The sequence below is a fragment of the Martes martes genome (genome assembly GCF_963455335.1).
Source record: "Martes martes genome assembly, chromosome: 5".
Classification (NCBI taxonomy): domain Eukaryota; kingdom Metazoa; phylum Chordata; class Mammalia; order Carnivora; family Mustelidae; genus Martes; species Martes martes.
Window position 1 is genome coordinate 83,097,966 of NC_137892.1, and position 24,894 is coordinate 83,122,859.

At 43.4% G+C, this 24,894-nt stretch overlaps 1 protein-coding gene across 3 annotated transcripts in view; it reads left to right on the forward strand.

Annotated features, from left to right (window-relative positions):
• The window catches only part of PPP2R2B (protein phosphatase 2 regulatory subunit Bbeta), a 420,374-nt gene that overhangs the window by 285,806 nt on the left and 109,674 nt on the right, over positions 1-24,894 (forward strand). For all 3 annotated transcript variants that reach the window (XM_080803440.1, XM_080803442.1, XM_080803441.1), the window contains one exon: positions 24,594-24,691. In XM_080803440.1, coding sequence (XP_080659566.1) covers positions 24,594-24,691 — 98 coding nt within the window. The remainder of the gene's footprint in view (positions 1-24,593; positions 24,692-24,894) is intronic.

Sequence of the window (24,894 nt, forward strand, 5' to 3'; positions counted from 1 at the left end):
AAATACTCGTGCCTATTATAAATAGGGGTGCCTGGGTAGCTCAGTGGGTTAAAGCCTCTGCCTTCGGCTCAGGTCACGATCCCAGGGTCCTGGGATTGAGCCCCACATCGGGCTCTCTGCCCATCAGGGAGCCTCCTTCCCCCTCTCTCTCTGCCTCCCTCTCTGTCTACTTGTGATCTCTGTCAAATAAATAAATAAAATCTTAAAAAAATAATAAAATTATAAATACCCATTACAGAAAACTGAGCAATTACTCTCAACGAGGCAAAAGCAAAATTTAAAGCTTTAGAATCTTGCACTCTGAACTCATATACTTCCTTCCTGTCCTTTTTCTTTTTAATGGGTATGTTTACCATAGTTGAGGGATCCGCACTCTACAATAGAAGGAAGTGTCTCTGAGCTAATATACGGAGAGCTTGTTCTAGCCACTATTTTCTCTAGAGTGAAATTTAGTATACAGTTAGTGAATCTTGTGTTTCCTCAAAGGTACTTTAGAAAATGAGTTCCAAAAGGACCCCTTTGTAGAACCACCTCACAACTGGAGTATGCCGGTTCTCAAGGACGAAACCTAACCCCCAGTCTTTTGGCGCTTACTCTTGAAACATCCCTTGAACCAGAGCCATAGTGTATGTTAGAGTTAGAAGGACATGTAAGTCACTTCATTCACACATCTATTTAGCCACAAAATACGCTTTTCTTTTTGGAATCTGGATTTTATATAGCCATCCAGGCACCCTGCAGATTGCCCAGGATTTATGAACATAGTGGACTTTGGGTAATTTACATAGCAAAGGTAGACTAACTACCTTTCTACTAACTACTAACTTCATAGTTTTCTTAAGTAAGATTCCAGGAGTCTGAGTCTGATTCAGAACCTTGTAGTTGATAAGACACTGACTAAAGGACCACACTCTCCAGATTTGAAGCTTGCCTCCACTACTAAGTGGCTTTAGGATGTTAGGCAAGTGACATAGCTTTCCTCAGCATCAGTTTCTTTCTATGTTAATTAAACTAATATTACCAACTTGTAGTTGTGTTGTGATCTAGCGAGTTCATGTACATATGGTGCTTAAAAGAGTATCTAACATACTGATGAGTAAATATTAGTTGTTGGCACTGTTCCCAGTAATCAAGGGTGTCTGTGTTAATACTCGGCCATACCCTCTTCCAAGGGATCCCCCAAAATATCTCTCTTGAACTCTGAACTTTCTGGAGGCAAAAATTCTTGTGCTCAGTTCTGTCCCCTTCTGTACCTGGGACACCACCTGGTTTGGCATAGGTGCTTCCTAGTTGGCTCAAATTGGCTAAAATCTCAGTTTTCTCCAGTTATTTGATGCCTAGGTGTGACTTGACTCCAGACCATGTGGGGTGGGTGTGTAATGGTGGAGAAGGAAGCCTCATTGGGTGGTACTGCTCTTTGCCCACCACCGGCCCCCCAACACCAGTTCTTCTCTTTAACTCCCAATTGTCTCAAGATCGAGGAGAGACGGTGAAACCAATAGCTGTTGGTGAGATTGGATTCTCATTTTATACAATTCCCTCTTCCTCTGTTGCAGCAGCCTGTTGATGTTTCACAGGGGAGACCTCGGTGCCTCAGAGTTACCCATTCATAGTTTCCTTGTCCTCATTTGCATTCCCTCCAAGTGCTGTGTAGGCACAAGGGGGTGAGTGGGGAAGACACAGGCCCTGCCCTTTTAGGGTCTGGTGGGGAAGCAGTACAGTAGATGTTAAGTACTAGTGGGACTGGTTCTTGGGCAGGAAGTTCAGAGTGTCTTGGGAGAGTCCCCTAACCATTTTGAATGGTAAGGAAGTTCAGGTATTTAGCTTTGGTAGAAAGCAAGACTCTCCTTAATAAAGAATAGAGTAAGGAAGGTATTATGCATTCCCTTGTTCTACGTGCTTTTGTATTTTCTGTTACACTGTTACACTGTAACTCAGTGTTTTGTGGTCAACTTATACCACCTTCAACATATGGAGGAATTAAGATAATTTCCTCTCAAGACAGGCTTTCTAACATTGAGATGCACATATGCATATCCAAGCTTCCAGACACTTCCATCCGTTTCCCTGTGACTGGTTATTTCTCCCTCTGAAATGTCTTTTTTTTTTTTTTTCCTTTCTGAGAGTGTAGTGGAAGAAAGATAGGGTTTCTTCATGCTGTGTTTTTCTTTCTATTTTCCTGATAAAACTGTATCACTGCAGAGGAACTCAAATCTAATCTTCAATATATTTAGCATGAAAGCAATAAAAAACATTAATTCACTCCAGAAAGAGCGAAATACAGTTCGGTACTCAAAGGAAGAATCACCATGGAAACTGTTTTCTTGAGATTCTGTCCTCTCCAGGCTCCAGGCACAACTAAGTGAAGAAAGGAAGGCAAAGGGAAAAGAAGAAATACACTGCCCTTTCTGTTGTCACTAAAATGCTGTGGAGGAATTGCCATGAATTATTGATTGCATGAGTAGAAGCATATATGAATTAGAATTATTAAACTGTTGTTTTTTCAGTGAGTGTGTAAGAGCGCACAGAGAACGTGTTCCTCACTGTTCTCCATTCCTTGCTGTCAGGTCCAACTGAGCAATCAAAGAGCTATCCCAAGGTCAAAAGTTGGCAGAGAAGCACAAGGAATTAAGATGATGAAAGAATTCTGGGAGCTAGAAGTAAAGTACAACGATTTTGCATACAACTCCCATATACACTTGCCTTTGTGTACCATGTGAGGATGGTTATGGTTTCAGGATTTTTTCAAAGATATTAAATATGTAAAGATCAGAGGCCAGCTCATGCCTTTGGGACCACGGTAATGGGATGTGATGGAATTTCCCAGAGGATTTCTTTTGGACTGAATTCATTCTGTGTTGATGTGCACGTGTATGCATCTCATAATATGCCCACTTTTCTTGCCTTCTCTATTTTTACCAGTCCATAGGTTTTCTTCCCTGAAACTATATATCTCTGCTTAATAACTCTGGTAAGAACTGCCATGTGTTCAGTGTTTCCTATGAGTCAGTCACTGGGCTGAATCTTTTGCCTGACACTATTAAGAGCATGGACTTTTATTTGGGTAGGATTGTTCTTATTTGGCAAAATGACTAATTCAGTGAGTGCTCACTAATAAAATCATTATGTTCTTATGTAATTCTCACAACAACCCTGATGAGAAAGTCCCCATTATATAGATGAGGAACTAGAGATTTTGTGACGACAGCTTCATATACTCAATCACAGGGCCAGTGAGTTTCAAGACCTGGATTTGAAACCATGCATGACTCCTAAGTCCATGGTTTTAGCAGCAACACTAAGATTTCATCCTTGAGGACACAGACAACCTGCCTTTTTAATCTCTATACGAGGTAATAACTGCAGAGGGTCTGAGCACATATATAGGCCCTCAATGTATTCCGAACAAGTACATATTTAGAACCCTGAATACCATTGTACCAGGTACTATACTAAATACAAAAATTGGAAATAAGATAAAGTCTCTTCCTTCAAGTTGCGTACCATCTTCAGGAAATGTTGTCATGTATGAATAACCAGACAAAGTAGTCAAAGGTTCAGAGATGAGGGAGATTACTGAGATTCATGAGGAAGATTCTGGTCTTTCCAGAATAAGAGGAGCTGCCAAAAGGTCAAAAGAAAGGAAGAGAAATGAACAATTTGGGTAAGACAGCATGATTTTAAGAATAGAGGTGGGAGTGAGTGACAAGAGTTTGGGGACCTGTGTGATGGTCAGGGCCTATGTTTTAGTGAAGGAAGTTTGAACAAGGAAGTTGACAAGTGGACTGAGTGAAGAACCTTGAACTCTGGAGCGAAGAGGTCCACATATTATCCTGTCAACACAGTGAGCGTTCAAGGGCTCTGTTTATTTATACTAAAGTATTAATTACTTAGAGTAGAGCATTGGTTACTCATGTTCAGCTCGAAGATTTTTACATTCCTATACACCCACATCACTATGACCAAGGATCAAGGTATAGGACACTTTTGGGACTCCGTGCCCCCTCTGACTGAACTCCTCCCCATCCCCGAGTTATCACTGTCTGACTTGTCTGTGAGTGTTCAAGGGAAGTAATAAAAAAGCAAATGGCATGGTGGAGGTTTAAAGACCAGATTAATGACTTTCTAGGATGTAGCATGGACCATGAAGGTGAGAGATGTTAAAGCCAAGAGGGCATTATAAGATTCACAGCCCCTCCCCCCCTCTGTTCATTCCATTCAGTGTGTGTTGGACACCTACTGTGTACCATACCCTTACTTTGGGGCTACCACCGTAACCAACACACTCCCTCAGTGAGAAGACCAACAAACTGAGACACGGTTACTTTCCCTCATAACAAGTACTGAAATAGGAGGAAGCCCAGGCTGCACTTCAGACGGGCACCTAACCCGCAGTAGGGAAGTCAAAGAGGGCTTCCTGGAGGAACAGATGCCCAACCTGAGGCTTGAGGACAAAAGGAGGTGAGCCAGACCAGGGCAGGGATTGAGAGGGAAATGGGTCCCAGGGAAGAAGGAGCATGCACAAGTGAACAAATAAGACAGGTGGCCATGTTGAGGTAAAGGCTTGGGCAAGAGGAGAATGCTCGCATACAAGGGGCTTTTCAAGTGAGAGGAGTAGCCAGACCTAGTAAATGATCCTCTGTCACACCAGGTCTTCTCAACACCAGCATGTCATCCTGGTCACCTGATTGCACAACAGTCAGTACCTATCATTGGGAACATTTCAGATGATTAGCGTGGTATGCCTTGTCATTGTTGCTTTTATTGTAAGTAGCCCACCAAGTTGTCCGTCATTTCTCTCTGAATTTGAGCCAGAAAAACCAGTCGGGCAATGAGATTTCCAGCATCTTTCACCTCCCTCTTTAAGATGAAGTGACTTTCTTAGGTTTTGTACATTCTTTATCTCCTTTTTTCTGGAGCATTCTAGAGCGTGCTGACTTGCTAGGCCACCCCTCTGCTCTGACTCGTCCGTCCGGCAGGGTTCCTTGCACAGCCTTGAGCACACTACCAGGCACGCACTCCCCTTTCCCTCTTGTCTAGGAACGAGTGACACAGCGGGCAGAACGTAGCCTTTGTAGCCCTCCAGACCTGACTGAAGGCTTAGTCCTGTTACTGACTCTGCTTGTGACCTTGAGAAGTTCATGTTTCCGAGCTTCAGCTTCCCTGTCTGGAAATAGTAATACCCACTGTGTAGGATGTGAGTGATGAAAATGTAGTGCAGCTAATCCCCTAGGGCAGTGTCTAACACATAGTAGATCTTCCAAAAATGTTATGCAGACCCAGTAATGCAAAGTGGTTCAGAGTACAGGTAGACTGCCTATGCTCCAGGGCTCTGCCAAAGGCTGCTGGGTTACTCTGGGCGAGTCACATAAGCTCCCCGTGCCTCAGTACTCTTATCTATAAAATGGGGATGATAATGACATCTACCTCATGGTTTTATTGTGAGGGTTAAATGAGCTAATGCATAGAAAGTGCTTCATATAGTGTCCAGTGTGTGTGCATGTGTGTGTCTGTCTCTCCCTGTTATATCCTCCGTTAGTAGTGTTGATGTTAGTGTTCGTAATTATTTTTGTATAGTACTTGGTCATATGTTTGCCTACCTTGTAGAGTGGTTGCCAAGAACAGCTAATGAAGAGGTACAGTGGCTCAGTGCCAGACACAGTGGGTCCCCGATAATGTTTGTTGAATGAATGAGAGCAAAATGCTTCTCTCTGAATGTTTTCTATAAATGTTTCATCTTAATGATCAGCGGGAGCCTCCTCATGGAAGGAAGAGCCAAAGGGGTTCACAGGGTGGCAGCCTGGGCTCGGGCCTGGTAGATTCTGATCATGTCAAACAAAATACATTCAGATCAGTCTGTTTGGCGCCATTGAAATTGTGCCAATGAGCAGCAAATTGTGATTTCATGTTGGGGGAGTGCCAGAATCCAGATTTACAAATCAAAGCAAACCTACCTGTTTCTAGTACTCTCTCTCTCCCCTCAATGGGTGTTGCTTATGTCTGAAAGAGCTTCTGGATGTTTCACAAAATCAGGCCCCAGATGTTTGAAAGACTTTTGCAGACAAGGTAATCAATCCATTTGGTGGCCAGATGCTGTCTGAACATTTTCCTGCTACAGCACTGTGAGTTTCTAAATTCATTAGAAACATAAATTAATTAAATCTAATCAACAGTGGGTGATGCAGAAGATTAAACAGTGAAAAACAAATACATTTCCAACTGGGTCATAACAGATGCAGAGAAAAACACTGCACTTTGGAGGTGAAAGTCAAGTTAACCCTTTGTATAATATTCTCACAAAAACCTTGGCCACACCTGAGACCCCAGGGGAGCCTCTGGTTCTTCCCACATAAGTCTGCCCTAGTGGGTTCAGTGACTTCTCAAGAAATAAACTGTGTATTTCTCTGAATGAGAAGGGTTCTAGAGTGGTCTTACTTGGTTAGGCATTCATAGGGGAAAAATCTCAACCATGCTTTTATCATGAAGGGGATCTGGAAGTTCTGCAAGTCACATGCACTATGCATGTAGCAGTATTTCCCAGGAGCATAGTGTAGTCAGATAAATTTTTAAAACAGAGGGAAACATCCTTCTTCATTCCATGCTAGAATAAGTTACCTGAGTTCAGCATTCTTATTTATCAGTGCTGAATTCCCAACACCGAGAAGAGTTTCTGGCACGTAGTAGGTGTTCAGTGAATGTCTGTTAAACGAATGGATTATGAATGAACTTGTTTCCTATGGATTTCTGACTTATTGATTTGCCCAGATGCGTCCCCAAGATGTGAGATAAAGTGTGAGCTATTTCCCAAAAGTATTTTGACATTTTTCACCCATGGATCAGAATCTTGAGGGACTGATAGCCCATAGGATATATTTTAGAAAATTCGGCTCTAAAGCATTATTGTATAGCACCCCTAACCTTTGTCCCATATCTTTTACCCTCAGTCTAAATGGAACTGGAGAAGACTCGGGGTGAGTAAAATTGTGAATTTATGGGGCCAACTTTCGGGTGGGAGACTGTTCTTTAAGGATGTGCTCAGCTCCATGGAGAGGCCAGTCTTTAGCTGTGGAATTGACTCATTCCACACTCTGGTTTGCCAGTGGAGACAAATGGCCTCAGGCTCTGTGGAGAAAGGGGTTGCTTCCTTATCTGTAGCCTCATGGAGGTATCCATTTCCAGAGGAAGCCCGCAAGCACCCAAGACCAGCAACGGCTAACTCAGATGCCTACAGGAGCCAAGTAACATCAAAAATGAAGGCAGAGCGGCAGAGAACAGCCTTAGGAGGACAAAGGGGAGCTGACAGTTGGCCTCAAGGTTGGGGAATGGTAGGGAATGGTGGGAGATGAGGTCAGTTCAAGACCTTGCGCCCTTCTAAAAGGAGGCAGCTACTTCCCAGCCCACGCCAGGAGTGGCTATGTGGGGATGCTAGTCCAGTGGGACCAATCTATTGATTTCTACAGAAATTGAGAATCTGCATTGTTCATACACAACTTCCTAATTTCTAAATGTAAGCATCTTGTTCCACAAATGGGAGATCATCGTGTGGACTAACATTGTGGTGTCGCAAGAAAACAACCCCGCTGTCCAGATACGACCGTACACTGCCATGGGTGTTCTCTGGACTCTTTGGCCCTGTGACGCTGAGTGTGGGGCCTTGCTCTGCTTCTCTGGGATCCAAGGTAGCGATCCACGTGGAGCAATAACACATGATCCTAGTTATCAATCTAGATGCCTACGGCATCCTAAGCCTTGTGCTCAGCACCGTACCTTCCGTAGTTAGTGTTTATAACATGCTATCAGAATGGCACCTGCATCATTTGATTTTACAGATAATGAAACTGAGATTCAGAGATTTCAGCTAACTTGTCCAAAGGCACGTCTGTCATAAATGGCAAAGCTGAATGGGGTCTCTCTGACATCAAAAGGGATGTTGGCCACCACTCATTATATTACTTTGGGTGAAGCATTATTCTAATTCTTATTGAGTGCTTGTGTGTGTCCATGCTGAGCGCCTTCCGTAAACTGACTCATTTCAGCCGCTGTATAATACTACCCCCATCGCACCGATTAGGTAAACAGTGGGGAAGAAAGGACGTTAAGAATTCTGCCCAGCGATGCCTGCATTGAAAGCAGGGCTGGGAGACTGCTGTTGACTCACAGAATTGCTTCTCAAAACCACGCCCAGAATTAGGCACAGAGAAGGTGCTCAGCGAATAGTTTTCCATTGACGCAGCCTCATTTTCAGCTGCGTGCACTGGGGATCCTGAGCCTAAGGCTGTGGCTGGTGCCTCTGGGTGGCCGGCTCTTTCAGACCCCTTATTCTGTGTGACTCCCTGGCACCCGTCACTCAAGCAGCCTTCATTCACTCTGTCACTCTGCCAACTGCAGGCATGCCGAGCGAAGAGGGACAGGTCCTGGAAGCTGGCTCAGCCGCTAATAAACTGTCTCATCCGGGAAGCCCTGCTCAGCAATCGGGCAGTCCAATTCAAACCGCGTGCATGACTGAAATAGTTCACTAGGTCAGACTTCTTGGCATAGAAAGATCTTCCCACCCGGTCTCTGGTGTTCTCTTCTCTTTCTTCCTGAAAATTGAACAGGGTGGAGACTGGCTTAGACAGGGAAGAATTTAAGAATCAGAAGGGTGTGGATACATTTTACGGTGTGTGAGTTTTCATGTGTGTGATTAGCTTAGGAGAATAAGGCAAGTGGAGATCTTGAAGAGAATGAGGGAGGCTTACTTGGTTTTTAAATTTTCATGATTGTACAGGGCGGCTACACCCAATTTGACTGAAAACCAAATGTGTTTATGGTGTGTGTATGCGTGCATGCATGCGGGCAAGAACAGTATTAGAGGGTAACTATTAACAAATATTCTAGAAAAACCAGACTTTCACTGAACATCGATTACGCGTCAAAGATGGGGCTGTGGGCCAGGAATAGCAAGGTGAAAAAAATTACTTGTGATCCCTGCCCCGGTGAATTTTACAGGCTTGTAGGGGAGACGGACATTAACAATAAACCCCCAAACAAATCTATAACAAGGAATTCTGGTAGATGCTTTCAAGGGAAAAAAAGAGTGGTATAGAGCTGTGTAGAGTGACTCTAATACAGGCTGTCAGAAAGGTCTGTCTCAGGAAGTGCTGGTTAAGCTGAAATTTAAAAAATTAATAGACACTAGCCAAGGAGAAGGGAGGAGGGAGAGTAATAGTTCAGGCAGAGAGCAGCATGCTTGAAGACCCCGGAGTGGGAGGAAGCACAGCACTTACGAGATCCGGAAAGCAAATTGGTGGTGCTAAAATGTAGGGAGGTGGGGGGGGGTCAGGGAGAGGATTTAAGATGAGGTTTGAGTGGCTGAAAAAGGCCAGTTTCTACTGTTTCCTTAGTGATAAATTACCAAAAGGTTCTATTTTCCATTGTTTTCCTTAAAATGGCTTCTGGTACGTTTTATTTTTTATTTAATTTCGGTGAAGATTTGAGATAGTGGCCAGTTAAGTCTGTATCTTGAATGTTTAACAGTTTTATTTCTTCTATGACCTGATAAAATAAATTTCTTACCGTGGACTTTGCAGGAAATAATCAATGCATTACAATCAAGGCTAAGAACCTCTTATAGTATGTGTTGGATAGAAAGGAATTTTGCTACTGCATTTAACAGTTACTGGCTCTCTCGTGCCCTAAGCTTTTCCATACTCCCCAAGGGCAATAACTTAGATGGTTGGAATCAGTATTTGAAATGTCCCCAAAAGTAGAGTACTTACAGACATGGAAATATGTTCCTTATTTCCACTCCTCTACATCTGCTGTGCTTAGAGAAAGTGCTTCTGAAAATGGGTTTGGCACTTGATTTCTCAAGTACCGGGTTTATTTCAAAGATGTCCCAGGCCATGAACCTACAGTCCTGACCCTTTTAAAACAACAATAATAAGCTGTAGACAGAAATGGAGCATGTGTGACTCTCTTTTTAAGGAAGAACTGTGATATGCATTGCATAGGCCAACATTCAGCTGTCCCTGTGAGGATATTAGAACTCCATGTGGAGACTGTTTATATCATCTGTACTCTGAGATCTTAGATACTGATAAAGATGCTATCTGTTAAAGAAATAAATGGGATTCTGTCTTCAAGGAACTTATCGTCTGGTTAAAGAAACATCACACACACACACACACACACACACACACACAGAATACCGAAGCATCTATTAACATTTGTACCATAATCCAACAGTCATGCCCAGTGAGAAAACACTGAGTTATTCAAGTTTTACATGGCATTTATTGGTAGAGCCAGAGATGGGTAAAATAGGAACTGTGCCCTTAGTGAAATAAATTTCATTAAGGAGAGAGAACAAGTACATTCTGTTATGTAGCTGTGTAAGTGGGAATAGCTACATAAGTACCTCTAGATAGTCCAGAGACTTGGGGGGAGCTGTGTGGGGGAAGGGATTATGTTCCAATTAGGGTAGTTCACAGAAGGTTTCATGGAGTAGGTGGCATTTGAGTTGGCCTTGAAGGATTCGTGTGTTCATTTTTTCCTTCAGCCACTAAACAGGTATTTTGTGCAAACCTCCTAAGTGGCAGTCCCTAAGCTGTGTCCCTAGACTAAAACGGGGAATAAGATCTTAGCCTCCAGGGGCATACGTGTCAGCAGGCACATGCAATGGAAAGAAGGTCTTGGGGAAAATGAAATTGCTTCACAGGCAGTCAGCACAGACTGCATTTGCACAGGGTCCTGGAGTTAAAGTTGCTAAATTGCCAGGTGGGTGACAAGGAGTACAGCCGATCGATGGAAAAGTTAAGGCCGAACCCAGAAGATCCACTCTGCCAGGTTAAGAAATAAAGCCCGTAAGTATCTGTGAGTGGAAGATGAAGACAGGATTGGGGAAAAAAAAATAAATGACCCACAAAAGCAAGGAGGGACAAGAAACAATAGAAGGCAGAGGGGATAGAAGCAGGACACAAAAGGCAGGTGACGAATGTAGGCTCTGGAACCAGAGTTGGGTACCAGTCCCAGCTCCCCTATTAGCCTTCCGGATGTGGGCAAGTTATTTCATGTCTCTGAGCCATTTCCCCATCTGAAAAATGGAGGAAGAGACTGAAATCATGGAGTCCGAGTGACATTTAAACGACATCAGATAAAACACACAACATGGGTCCTGGCCAAAGAAGGTGTTCGATAAATGAGCCTGGAAATATAGATTAAGGAAGAGAGTTCAGGTAAAGGGTCTATTACTATGCCTGGCACATAGTAGACCAGATCAGTAAATCATTGTTTTGAAGAAAAACTGTGATAGAGTGGTATATTTCTGAGGTTGAAATATCTCAAGGCCTGGCAAATAGCTAGTTAATTTCAGAAGGTCTTTTGCATGACAGTTGTGATCCTCTCCCTGCGGCCACACCATAATAAAGGAATGTTCAGCCAGAAGACTTTTCCATTGAAGACTGACTTCCTGGCAGGGAGATCTGCAAATCACTTGGAAAGTTCCTGGCACCATCACCTGAGTCTGGCTATTTGCAAAGTGTCTATAAATCTTCCACAGGGCCAGAGAGAGTGTGGGTTTTTTCTTTCTGCTCTGACAGACTTGTTTCTTTCTGTGCGATATTAGGAATGATGGTGAAAATTACCCAAGAAAGGCCATGAGGAGGTCAGGCTACCCATGTGCGAGTGATCTTGAAGTTGACTTAGCATTTTAAAGTATACGCAGTTGAGGGGCGCCTGGGTGGCTCAGTGGGTTAAGCCTCTGCCTTCAGCTCGGGTCATGGTCTTAGGGTCCTGGGATCATCCCCTGCATCAGGCTCTCTGCTCGGTGGGGAACCTGCTTCCCCCTCTCTCTGCCTGCCTCTCTGCCTAGTTGTGATCTCTCTCTCTGTCAAATAAATAATTTTTTTTAAAAAATCTTTAAAAAAAAAAAAAAGTATATGCAATTGAGCAACCTTCTATCCAATCTGTAGACAGGAGGTAATGGACCTAGAGCTATATCGCAACAGAAGAAATAGAGTCCTTTCTGCTCCTGGCCTTGGAAGATGAAGGAAGGAGGGAGGGATGGAACACGGAGAAAGAGAAAGGGGAGGAAGGAAAGAAGAAAAAGAGGGATAGAGAAGAGGAGAACAAGCAAGAAGGGAAGAAGAAGCAAAAAGAAAACTAAGACATTCTTTGATTCAGGGTGATCACGTGGACATCTGATTTGTTGGTCTGTGGGAGAAATTCTTACAATACTAAATGCTTTGAGGGTCCTGTTGAACCTTCTATGAAGATAGCGTTTCCATAGCATTTTTCTTCCTAACCCTCTTTTGCTGTGGGTGGGAATTGAACCTGGGAAGATTCGATTTCGTCTCTCAGTGGTGGAGCAGTCCTGGGTACTGACTTGTTTATTCAAGCATGCATGCCTGCATTCATTCAGAAGTTCAACCTTCTCTCTTCTTCACCATTCATTTTTCCCTAGCTGCTGAAACTTTCTCATTAGCATATACACATGCCGCTGTTTCTGTGATTTAAAAAAAAAAAAAAAAATAGACGCTCTGTGGACCCGACGTCCCTTACCATCTTCTGCCTCGTTTCTTTGCTAGGCTTCTCAGCAAAACTCCCTGATGGGTAGTGTCCACTGTAACTCTCTCTCATTCTCCGCCTCCCGTTCACTCTGACATACTCCAAAGTTCCACCAAACTCACCCCCACTGATCCATAGAAACCCCATTTGACAAGGTCAAAAGGGACTTCCAAGGTTCAAGTCCAAAGGTCACTTGAAGGCTTTTACTTTGCAGATCAGCAGTGTAAGTTGCATGATTGATCTCTCTCTCCTCTGAAATTCACTGGCATCCATGACACTCAGCTCTTTTGATCGTCCTCCTCTCTTACCAGCTGCTCCTTCTTCACTTTTCCTGATCCTCCTCTTTTCCCAACCTCTTAGATATTGGGAGTACCCCAAAGTTCAGCCCTTGGCTTTCCTCTTAATTCATATGCTCACTCCCTGAGGTCTCATCCAGTCGCATGGCTTTAAATATCATCTGAAATGTTAATGAACTCCCAAGTTTATATCCCCACCTCAGACCCCCTCCTGAACTCTAAACTGTATTTCCAATTAATCTACTTAGTATCTTTATATATAAACCCCTCCTACTTCACACGCCTAAAACGGAGTATCTGGTCTTCCCCCCAAATGCTTGCTTCACCCACAAACTTCCCATCTCAGCGAAGGCAACTCCATCATGCTGGCCGCCAAGGGCAGAAACCTTGGAATCGTCCTGAATCCTGTCTTTCATACCCACAACCAGTCCATCTGCAAATGCTGTGAAGTCGACTCGGTCAGTACGCATCCAGAACCTGACTACTGCTCTCCACCCTCACTGCCGGCCCTCTGTCCCAGCCACCCCCTCCTCTCACCAGGATTATGGCCATACCCTTCCTGAGGCTCCTTCAGCCCTCTGCTGTCTGCCCCTGGTGAGACCTGTTGCACATCAGACCATCTCACTCCTCTGCTCAATCCTCTCCAGCGGCCTTCTGTTTCATTTTTTCTCACTTTTAAAAAAAAATTGTGATCAAGGGGACATAACACAAAATTTACCATCTGCCCATTACTGTGCCCATTTCACTTTTAGTAAAAGCCAGAGTGCTTGCTGTGGTCCTCAGAGCTTTCCGTTACCTCAGTCTCTCATTTGTCTGATCTCATTTTTCCCTTGTTTGCACGGCTCTGGCTATGCAGGTTTGTTGACACACGTATGTTTCTCTCTGAGGATCTTCTCCCTGTCTGTTCCCTGTGGGCAGGAAGCACTCTTCCTTCAGACACCCGCATAGTGACCTCTCTCCTCCCTTTCAAGTCCGCTCAGGGAGGCTTCTCACAATCACTGTATTTCAAATCCGAGCTTCCCACCTACCTCCAGAAGTCCTAATGTCCCTTACTCAGCTGTTTGTTTCCCAAAGCACATGACATACAATGCAATTTATTATAACATTGACTGTTGGGTTTTTTTTCACAAGTAGAATGTAAGTACCAGAAGGACAAATATTTTATCTATTTTATTAAATGATGTACACTCAATACCTAGAATAGTGTTTGACACATAAAAGATGTGGTCCCCGAATATTTTTTGAGGGAATAAGTGGAATTATGAATAAATCTATCAACACTTAGTATTTCTTGATTTTTCTACATCTTATATGATTTGTTGATACCTAAATTGCCACATGAACATGAAATCAAATATAATGGATTTTATAAATATCCAGTTTTCAGTGGATATAAAACAGCAGTAAGGATGTACCATAGTGCTTTTGCCTGAAGAATATTTATTAAGTCTTGTGTCATGCTGGTGATGGACATCAACACTGGTTTATTTATGCTACCTTTTACTGTTTAGCTATTATGTGTTAAGTATTATATTCAATGTTTTAAAATAAACATATCCAAGAGACAGTAATTTTGGAGGGGGGGCGAGGGGCAGAGGGAGAAAGAGAGAATCTTAAGGGAGCCTGCACAGAGCCCATTGTGGGGCTCAGTCTCACAACCCTGAGATCATGACCTGGACTGAAATCAAGAGAGACACTTAACCAACTGAGCCACAGGTGCCTCGAGAGTAATAACTTTTTTTTAAAAGATTTTATTTTTAAGTAATTTCTACACCCAACATGGGGCTCAGACTTACAACCCCAAGATCAAGGGTCACATACTCTACGGACTGAGCCAGCCAGGCACGGTGAGAGTAATATTTTTTTATAATCTCCAAAACACCACAACGCCTAGCCATGGAGAGAGAGAGAGAGAGACTGAAGAATGGAGGGAGTGGAATGGGAAGAGAGAAAGGATACGAGAGAAAGAAAAATACTGATTCAGAGAACTGTAAATGGCACATTTAGTTCCAATACTTTCTATTTTCTTTGCTAAGACCATTGAAAAATCATCACTGTATAATACCTTGTAAACTGGTAGCAGCATCTTTATTGTGTTTGACATAGAAACTTCACGTTTTAGGAGGAAAAATCCAGATCTTGTCCTGCTGCATTCTTCTTTCATTCTTTAGGCCTATCTAGAATTTAGCACATGGACATATTATATTTATTGTTCAATTTGTCCTTCAGAGAAAATACAGAGTTCTTTTTTTTTTTTAAAGATTTTATTTTTTTAGAGCATGCATGCACACGAGTGGGGATAGGGGCAGAGAGAGAAGCAGACTCCCCATGGAGCAGGGAGCCCAACGTGGGGCTCGATCCCAGGACCCTTGTATCATGACCTGAGCTGAAGGCAGCCACCTAACCAACTGAGCCACCCAGGCACCCCTAGGAGATTTCTTGAATGCAGGCATATGGATGACATGTGAGTTACCGTAAGTTTCAGTAGCGACTTCCTTTTGCCTTCTAGGTCAAACAATAGGGTTCTTACTCTCTGGCTCTAAGACTTCCATTATAGGGTGTTTGATGAATGAAATCTTTTCCATTTTTCAACTTTTTTAAAAATTTTTTATTTTTTTAAGGATTTTATTTATTTATTTGACAGAGATGACAAGTAGGCAGAGAGGCAGGCAGAGAGAGAGGAGGAAGCAGGCTCCCTGCTGAGCAGAGAGCCTGATGCGATGCGGGGCTTGATCCCAGGACCCTGAGATCATGACCTGAGCCGAAGACAGCAGCTTTAACCCACTAGGCCACCCAGGCGCCCCTCAACTTTTTTTTGTTTTTACCATATCCCTGTTTACACTGCTTCCAGTCCTCCAGGCTGAAAGCTTCTTGAAGGCAAAGACCATATGTGTTTTGTTTATAGCATATACCTGTCACCCAGCACAATGATGTGCACATAGCAGGTGTTCACTAAATAGATTCCATGCATTTCAGACCTATTTGCTCCAAATCCACTTTGGGTGTGTCATTGCTACCTCTCCTAATACCCTCTCTTCACTAACCCATTTGATGTTTTCTCTTCCTGTGATTCACAGGACCCTTAAATCTCTGGCAATATGACAAAGGCTTTTTAGGATTAAACCTGTTCTTTACTGATCAGTCTCTGTGGTTCTAAAGTCATACAATACCCCAAACAAGAACATCCCATTGTCTCACACCCCTGAAAATAGGTTTCTTATATTCCTCCAACATAAATGTTTTGTTTGTTGACACTTTGTTTAGGGTTATTCTCTATATGGTGGCCCATTTGGTGTTGATTCTTTGTAGCTCTCATTCAGTGATAGATTAAAGAAAAAAATGGAGAAGCATCCATCACATCTTAAGACACTAAGCCTAAGTTCAATGATGAGTAAGTTCCTTATGGAGTTCACAATTCAGAGACTGAGAAAGACATTTAAAATTGTCCTATTACTGTTATAAGTCCTAATGGTAAGTGGTGAAGGTTGTTATGAAGGAGAAGAATGGGGAACAGTGGAGCTGCCAAGTAAAGGAGGCCATCTGGGTTTTGGAAGAAGTCCTACAAGGCTTCCCAAAATAAATAAAATTGGAGCCAACACACAAACATGTGGACATTTCATTCCCACAAGGCAGGCACAGTACCTTTCTGACTTGAGAGCCTCTGGCACAGCAAAATTGTTGACCAAAGACATGCCAAACAGACTCCTCGTCATGTGTGTTTGGGTGGCACATTGCCTGCCCCAGATCATCCTGTAGAGACCCACAGTCGTGATTAACTTTCTTATTTCAGACCCAGAGTCCCTCAGACTTTGGGGTCCGTGCTAGATGACCCATGTTGTGAGATAATAGAGCTGAATGATTGACAGAGTTTGCATTGCCCGAGCAGTTAATTACTCCTATGCTTTCTGAGAGAGTGGGAAACAGATGGTAGATACCTTGACAGAAGATTCCACTATAAACCATGCAGGCTTGTAGGCAAGTCTGGACTGCTACCAATTTCCCACTGGATTTTTCTGTTTGGAGGACTTAGAATTTTTAAAACTACTTTGCCTTTGGGCAGGTCTTGTCCCAATGACAGGAACTTTCTTCTTAGCTTCTGTGTGGTAGGACCCTGTTTTGAATGAAAGGCAGCCTCCATCAACCCACTAACCACACCTGGTTAGTGCTGGGGATTTGGTCAGTGTGGGGAAGCTTTGTGCATTTTAATAGAAACAGCATGGCGTTCGTTACTCACTGGCTTCCCACCATCTGGATTTTCACAGCTCAGCAAGCATGGCGGGCTCCCCAGACTTAACCGGGAGAACTTAGCTCCTACAGAGAGCATGATTTGGTCCCTTTGAAGTCATAATTTTATGATGGACTCCATGATCAATTGAAGGCGGGGGGATGCTTCTATCTCAATAGGCTGCTTTTGTATCTGAATGGCCGAACAAGTAATGTACCATTTCCACACAGGGGAAGGGGGAGAAACAAACCACCTCAATGCCGGGAACTAAGCAAGTATGAATGAACACTGGTCACGTGATAAACTGACATGAAAATGTGTGTGTGAGAGTTGGTGCACAGAGGCTGCAGGACCAAGAATCTTTTTTTTTTCTCCCAATTCAGCTTACATTAATAGTCTGGCCCTGTGCAAAGTGCTATGAGGAAAACAAAGATGGAAAGACATGTCTGTTAGTATGCATTTAGATGCAAATAACAGAAAATCTATCTGGCAGTGGCTTTTACCGCTTGGTATGTATTATTTAACAAGCTCAGACATAGGCTCTTCCTGAGGTAGGTTTTGCCGTTCAGTGATATCACCAAGGACATTGTCCCTTTCTTCTCTCATATTCAACCTCCTGCCCTGTCACCTCATGGTCACATGATGGCTGCCACAGCTTCACATATCACGGCCACATAAAATCACGTGAGAAAGCAGTAGTATGGGGGCTCCTGGATGACTCAGTTGGTTGAGCATCTGACTCTTGGTTTTGTCTCAGGTCATGACTTCAGGGTCGTGAGATCGAGCCCCATGTTGGGCTCCACGCTCAGTGGGGAGTCTGCTTGAGATTCTCTCCCTCTCTCTGCCCCTCCCCCCTGCTTAAACTCTCTCTCTCTCTCAAATAAATAAATCTTAAAAAAAAAAAAATAGGCAGCTGTACACAAGGAGTATGTCAGTATAACCAGAAGACCACACCTCACTTGCTTCCTTCCTTTTATTCAGGGAGAAAAACTTCTTCCCAGAATCTCTGCCTCCTGGCCCCCCAGAAGACTTGCCTGTGTGCCTCACAGACCATCTTTCATTCCCATTGCCACCCCTAGACACAAGGGAGTCTGGGAAGCAAGAATCTGGATTTTTCAGCCTCTGTAGTGGGAAACAGGCAAGGGAGAAAGACCGGGTAGGAGTAGCTAACCGAGAATACCTGCCCTAACACCCTGCTTGCCCTTAATATGCTTGGTCTTCCCAGGCAGGCTGACGTTGAACCCACGCCCATTTTCCAGCACTGTGCTTGCCATTGCATAGGAAGCAGCGCTTGTGAAAAGATCTTGGGAATGGGGACTATTGGACCCTTCTACCTGCTTTCTTTGATGTAGGAGGAATACCAGCGCCAGATGGAAGTTAAAACCAATATGCACAGAATTCATTACATTCAAATAAAAGGAAAAGGATTCAGGATCTAAACAGCAGGCACTGATCCGGTGACAAGGGTATCAAGTCTGGCTCAGTCAGTGAGTGTGTATGATACACAGAAGGTCATGACTGCAAGCACGTGGCCTGTGTACTGGCTCCTTCCATACCCATGCCAGACGTTCGCCAACGGATCGTCACAATCTCCCACCAAGCCCAGCTATGATATCAGAAACTTTCTCCCTGGGCAGCTCTTGCCAATAAATAAAACTGGTGAGCAAAATGAGATCCACTTGTTTTCACTGCTCAGTGCATGGTATCTACTACTTCTGTCACTAGAACCGAGCTACAGGAATGTGAGAAATACACCAACTTAAGAAGCTAATGCTACTCCTGAATGAAGGACTGAACACAGTTCTGTTTCAGTACAAAGCAAACGTTGACTCCACGGGCAGAAAACCTCATGCATAAGCCAAGCTTGTGATACGGGCTAACAAAGGCATGTTGGTGAGTTTTGTTTCCTGCCACTCTGAGGACACAATTTTCAACAATGATAATATCTAAACAATAAGAGGAAAAAATGAAATCTTTGACTCTCGCTAGTGAGGAAGGAGCTTTGGTTCCCCACCGAACCCTATCCATAGAGACCACAGTATGAAGCCTCTGTCCTTACATAATGGTTTTTAACATTTGGAAACTTCTCTATCATGGTTGGGCATCATGGATACCCTCCTAAAGCTGTATGGCACAAAGAGTGAATTTTACTTTCTGGGAAATTAGGAAGAAATTTTTTTTAAGTCTACAGAAGCACTGAGATAAATGCTAAAATATTGTATTCAGTTTGAAAACCAATTAAAATTGTTCACAGGTTAAAAGTTATTCAAGGTGGATAGTCTGGATTAAAAAAAATTTATAAAATCCTGAAAAATTAGGAAAAGATTATAATAAGTTAAATCATTCACATCTTACACTAAAACATCATTCTGGACTCTGGCTGACAGACTTCAGTCTGAAATTGTGTGTGTGTGTGTGTGTGTGTGTGTGTACTTATAGGAATTAATTATTATTTTCTGGGGAGTCAGATTGTAAGAGAAATTTCATTTTATATTTTAAGCATTATCTTGGTATTAAAGGGAGTTTTAATCGTATATTGCTTTACCAGTTAAAAAAGATATATTTTAAAATGAGAATACTTTTTAAAAATGGCAGTCATTGCATATCTACTGTTTTATTGCCTCATTTTTTTTTTTAAATTTTGGAGTGTATTAAAATTTTCCAAGAACTAGGCCATTTTGACCCAATCCCCTTAGCCATACTTGCGCATATCCTGTGTGGCCATAACCAGACCTCCTTTTGTCCCCCTATTTTGATGGAAACTATATTCCAACACACTATTTCATTTATCAAAACTTAACAGAGAAAACCCTATCCGAGAAAAATGGATGCTGACTTTGGGCTGTGAACCAGAGCCCAAGAAGGAGGCCACAGTTCTATGCAGATGGAAGGAGTAATTTTAATACCTGCTGGGAGCCTGAGACTCCCCTGTTTATCTAATGAGCCACAGAGTCACTGCCAATCTAACTACAAGCCCCTAGGCAGTGACCACAAAGGGTACACATGCTGCCCCCTGTCCCTCGCTGTGCAACTCAGGACCCAGTTCCAATTAATCAGAGCCCTTCGCCTGCACATGACCTCCCAAATCCCTCTCAACACAAACTTTCCCACCACCACCATGTTTCACCATTGTAATCCACTATGACACTGGTTTCCCATCTTGGCTGACCACATCCTCCTCTTCGATACAGAAGCAGACAGATCTGCCTAGAGCCCAACTTACCATCCAGAAGACAGCCCAGTACTGAGTGGACAGAACTGGCTAGCTGACCTCAGTAGAGTAAATGACTTTATAGTATTACCTCCCAAATGTTTCTTAGATGAGAGATAAAACATTTAATGGGCTCTGAAGGCTAAATTGCATTACCTTCTCATGTGCACTCTATGATTGATGTGACGAGGCCAGTGCTCCTGACCTGGTCAGTAAGACCTTGTCCCACCGAGGATTTGGCTTTAGGTCCTCTCCAGGCCTAAACTGAGCCAGAATTTTATCGAAATTGTCCCCCTGCTCTTTGGATGGTACATCACCTAATCGTTGTGCTCAGCCCAGGCGTTGCTTGGACTCCAGCCCCGCATGGAGCCGTGAGAGACTAGGGCATGTGCTGGAGGTTCCCTCCATTTCTTCAGCCTCATCATAGGCATCTAAGGGCCAAGTCAGTTTCATTATTCAGGTAAATGGAGACTTTATGTATGAATTTACTAGTCTGGAACCTTTGTAAGATGCAAAGATTGATTTAGAAAGAAAAACTCAGGCTTAGTGGTGCCTACTGAACTAGAAATGGGGTTACCGGGCCACCATCTTGTGGAAATGAAATCAGCACACAGAAATGTGGAACAGGGCAAACATGCTACCTCCCAGGGTTTCCGTTTAAAAAATCATGTTAACACATTTGACCTCCATAACTGCTTTTGGCCTCTGGTTTTTGTTTGTAGTCAAAAACGTGCACTTCATCCACATCTCTACAGAACAGACGGGAAAATGCCCCAGTTTACAGCTTCTTAAGTAACGGTGTGATTTCGCTCGGCATTTGATAAAATGAGTTGTCATGTACACATGTCATTTAAAGGTGAACGTCCTATTGAACTTGATGAATTGATTACTTTTGATCGTGATCTCAGATGAAGTTGTTGTCGTAGGGCTTGCTAGTTGCTGGTTACCGCCGTGTCTTCTCTATACTCAACAAGAGCTATTTTACCTGGAGCAGCCTGGCTTTTCTGACTTCAGCTGCTCTACCCAGAGCCTGTTGCAGACAAGAGTATTTGTATCAGAAGTTTGAGTGTCTTGAAATTGGAATGTGGGGTGATTCATGAGGTTGGCATCAATTATTAAACAGTCCTAGATGAAGATCTGCAGAGATGGATGGGGCGGTAAGGCATTCTGGTTGCACCTACGGGCTTAGCAATGATAAATGAGTCCGGAAACATGAAAGTTCAAAACAGGTATTAACTCGAACCACAGTGGCCTGTGCTCTGGAGGGAGGTAGACAATGGCTGGTATAAACAACCTAACATACACACCACCCGAGTGGCAGGATTAACATAAAGCTAAGGTCTTGGCAAGAGGACTAAAGAATTTGAGAATCCTGCCATGCCAATCATCCTTTCTCTCACAAGTTCTTTTTTTTTTTTTTAAAGGATTTTATTTATTTATTTGACAGAGACGCAGCAAGAGAGAGAACACAAGCAGGGGGAGTGGGAGAGGGAAAGCAGGGAGCCTGATGCGGGGCTCGATCCCAGGACCCTGAGATCATGACCTGAGCTGAAGGCAGAGGCTTAACCCACTGAGCCACCCAGGCACCCCTCTCTTACAAGTTCTTGAGGGAGGCATAACACAAATAATTACAACACTTGGAAAATAAATGGGACATTTTTAGGAGCGGGGCCATGCCTGGATCCCTCATAATGCAGAATTCTAGTAACATGAGCTTGGATCATGTGGCTCAGCTGTGAGCTTGAGCCCTACCTTGTTTTGACCTGTGTACCCCCAAAAGGAGAGTGAAGGCATTTTCACAGAGTCTGGACAAAAGGACAAATGTGTATGTCATCTCTGGGGGAGTGGAATTTTGTTTCCCTTGGGATAACATTTTCTTGGAAACTGAGACAGAGACTGACCTTGGGAAAGGTACTTAACTCTTCCTTCTGATACCCAACTTCACTAAAGGGAAGGCCCATCTTTTGGTTCCCAGTGCACCTTCTCGAACTCTGGAGCCTGTGTCAACAGTGCTTACAGGAAGGGTATAGACTGCAGTTAAGCCAGTTGTTGGACCCAAAGACCTCAGTGTGACTCTGGTATCGAATATACCCAGCCTCCCCACCCTTCTTTCCTTCAGGGAAGTGTTTATGTCTTCAGCAGTTTGAGAGCTTTGCCTCATGCAGAGGTACCTGACAGAAGCCTGAAGTGAGAAGAAATAGCCACGTCCACTTCAGCTTCTGCGCAAGTCAGGAAGCTTTGTGAATAGCCCCGTTGCTCACCGCTCACTGAAAAGCCAGAAGCAGGCACTAGTGTTAGAATCATATCCTAGCGCTCAAGTGCTTTCCCAGGACATTCTGAGGCGGCTGCAAACTCTGAACAGCCTCCTTCTCTCCTCTTTACCTGAAAGTGCTTTGCTAACATACATACACAAAGGAAAGTGGTCTAGTAATTCACTTGTGGTGCCGGCTTCCCAGCCTCGCTGGGCTTGCTTACTCCGCAATGGGCACTTGTTACCGAAATGGGCTTCCGAACTTGGATCAGGAACAGAGTAACCACACAGCTTAGATTGTGTTTCCTTGAAGTTGCATTCATTTGGAGGAGGCTCCCTGAGTGGACAGACTAGAGTTCTAGTTGAGATCATCAGTAAGGAATGAGGTGGCATTTTCTGAAGAAAGACTTGGTAGACCAGAAGTCATAGACTCATGACTCACAAAACATATTCAGCCCACAGACGAGATTATTTTTTTTTAATGTCATGGCTTTGAAAAAAAAAAAAAAGTTGACAAATATAAAATAGAAGCGATTGAGTATAAAAATTATTTTTTAAAAATTTAAGAAATGTAAAAACCCAGCAACACATGAAATATTTCATATCCACAATTGGCATAAGCTGAGTAGCCACTTACCCTAAAAAGGGGCCACAGGCTTTCTACCTCACCTGGTTTGCTTCACACCCTGGCTCCCCATGGCTCTATGGGGCTTTGAATTTGCTGCCCCTGGGGTCAGACATCTAAGAGGCCAAAACAGGAAATCATGAATTGTTCTTTTAAATGTGCCCTGCTTGAAAGTGTCTGTGGCCTGTGCTTGCTTGTTTTACTTCTGCACAAAGAATGACCATTGGAAGCATTTTCATATATGGAACAGGGTAATTCCATTCAAAGTGGAGAATTTTACACAACTTACCTGAATAAACCAGTCATACAAAAAAAAAAAAAATCCTGAAATGATATTAAAGTGAGATTTGAGACTTGAATTATTCAGGAGTAATTGCCTTCATTTTCTACCTCACTGTTTCCCCTTTGCTTTCCTCACATGGACATAATCTTGAGAATGTTCCTCTGTCAAAGGCCATCGTCATAATTCCCCTGCCTCTTTTTTTTTTTTTTTTTTAACTCATTTGCACTCTTGGTAGCAATTGTTGGAGCCCTGCAGGAGAATAATTGCAGAGGAATTAACCTCTGACATTTTTTCTAAAAATAGCCCTAATAAATCCAATCATAGGTAATTTACCTGTCCGTGTTCCTCCAGGGTAACCAGGGTTGAAGAAAGACCTGGCAGGCTGGCATTCCTTCAGCAATTATCTGTGATCTGGGTTCCTGGCGCCTGTGTATTTTCTTCGTTCTGAAATACAGAGTACAAATTGCCCTCTCCCCTCTGACCTTGTGACCCTGTTTCTCAGCACCTTGCTCCTGGGGTTGGAATAAGGATGTGCTCTTCCAGAAGGGTGTGTTGGGCTCGCCAGGGAAGAGGGAGCATGGGTCAAGCTGGAGCATTTGTGGGGACCCTCCTGAATTCCTGCCTCCTAGTGTCCCAGTGAAGTCTTCCTGCTCCGTCCCTTCATTTTCCATGTCTGAGCTTCCAGGCCCCCCAGCCGTGTGCGTCACAGTCCTCAGCCTGCGTCTGAATAGCCATGCCTGAAACCTGTTTGGGGAAGTTTCTCTGTGTAGAAGGAAGGAGAATGCAAAAAATCCTGGGTGGGTAGAAGATCCGTGGGGAGTAGAAATTCTCAAAAAAAAAAAAAAAATTGCCATTTCCTGGAGCCATTAAAGAAATGCGTTATCTCTTGCCCCTAACAAAAGGGTCTGCATGTGTTTTTCCCTTTTGTTCTCTCCAGATGTTCCAAGAGCCCACCCTGCAGTGTGGGCATCTCGGAAATTGACTTTCTCAAATGCCACTTCTCGTGGCGCTTAAAATACAGAGCATCAAATCCTTGTAAATTCCATTGCAGAGACAAAGCCTAGAGCCCTTCAATGCACAGAAAAGTATATCTATTATCTATCGTTTCAAAGTAAGTGTGCAGTTACTCTAATTGCCTTTGTCTTCTCCTTTTCAGCTGACATTATCTCTACGGTAGAATTCAACCACACGGGAGAATTACTAGCGACAGGGGACAAGGGGGGTCGGGTTGTAATATTTCAACGAGAGCAGGAGGTAAGTGGCAGTGAATGCAAAATGCCCATTTTCTTCTCTTTTTAAAGGAGGTCTCCTACTGTTCCTTAATCCTCATGTGTCGCCCTTAACCTTGCTGCTTTGCTAGCAAACTAAAAACTGCCAAAAAGTCATTAACATCAACAGTTCCACATTCAGGCTCCTAAAAGCACCTAATAATAGAGCCTTTTCTGGGCATGGCCTAA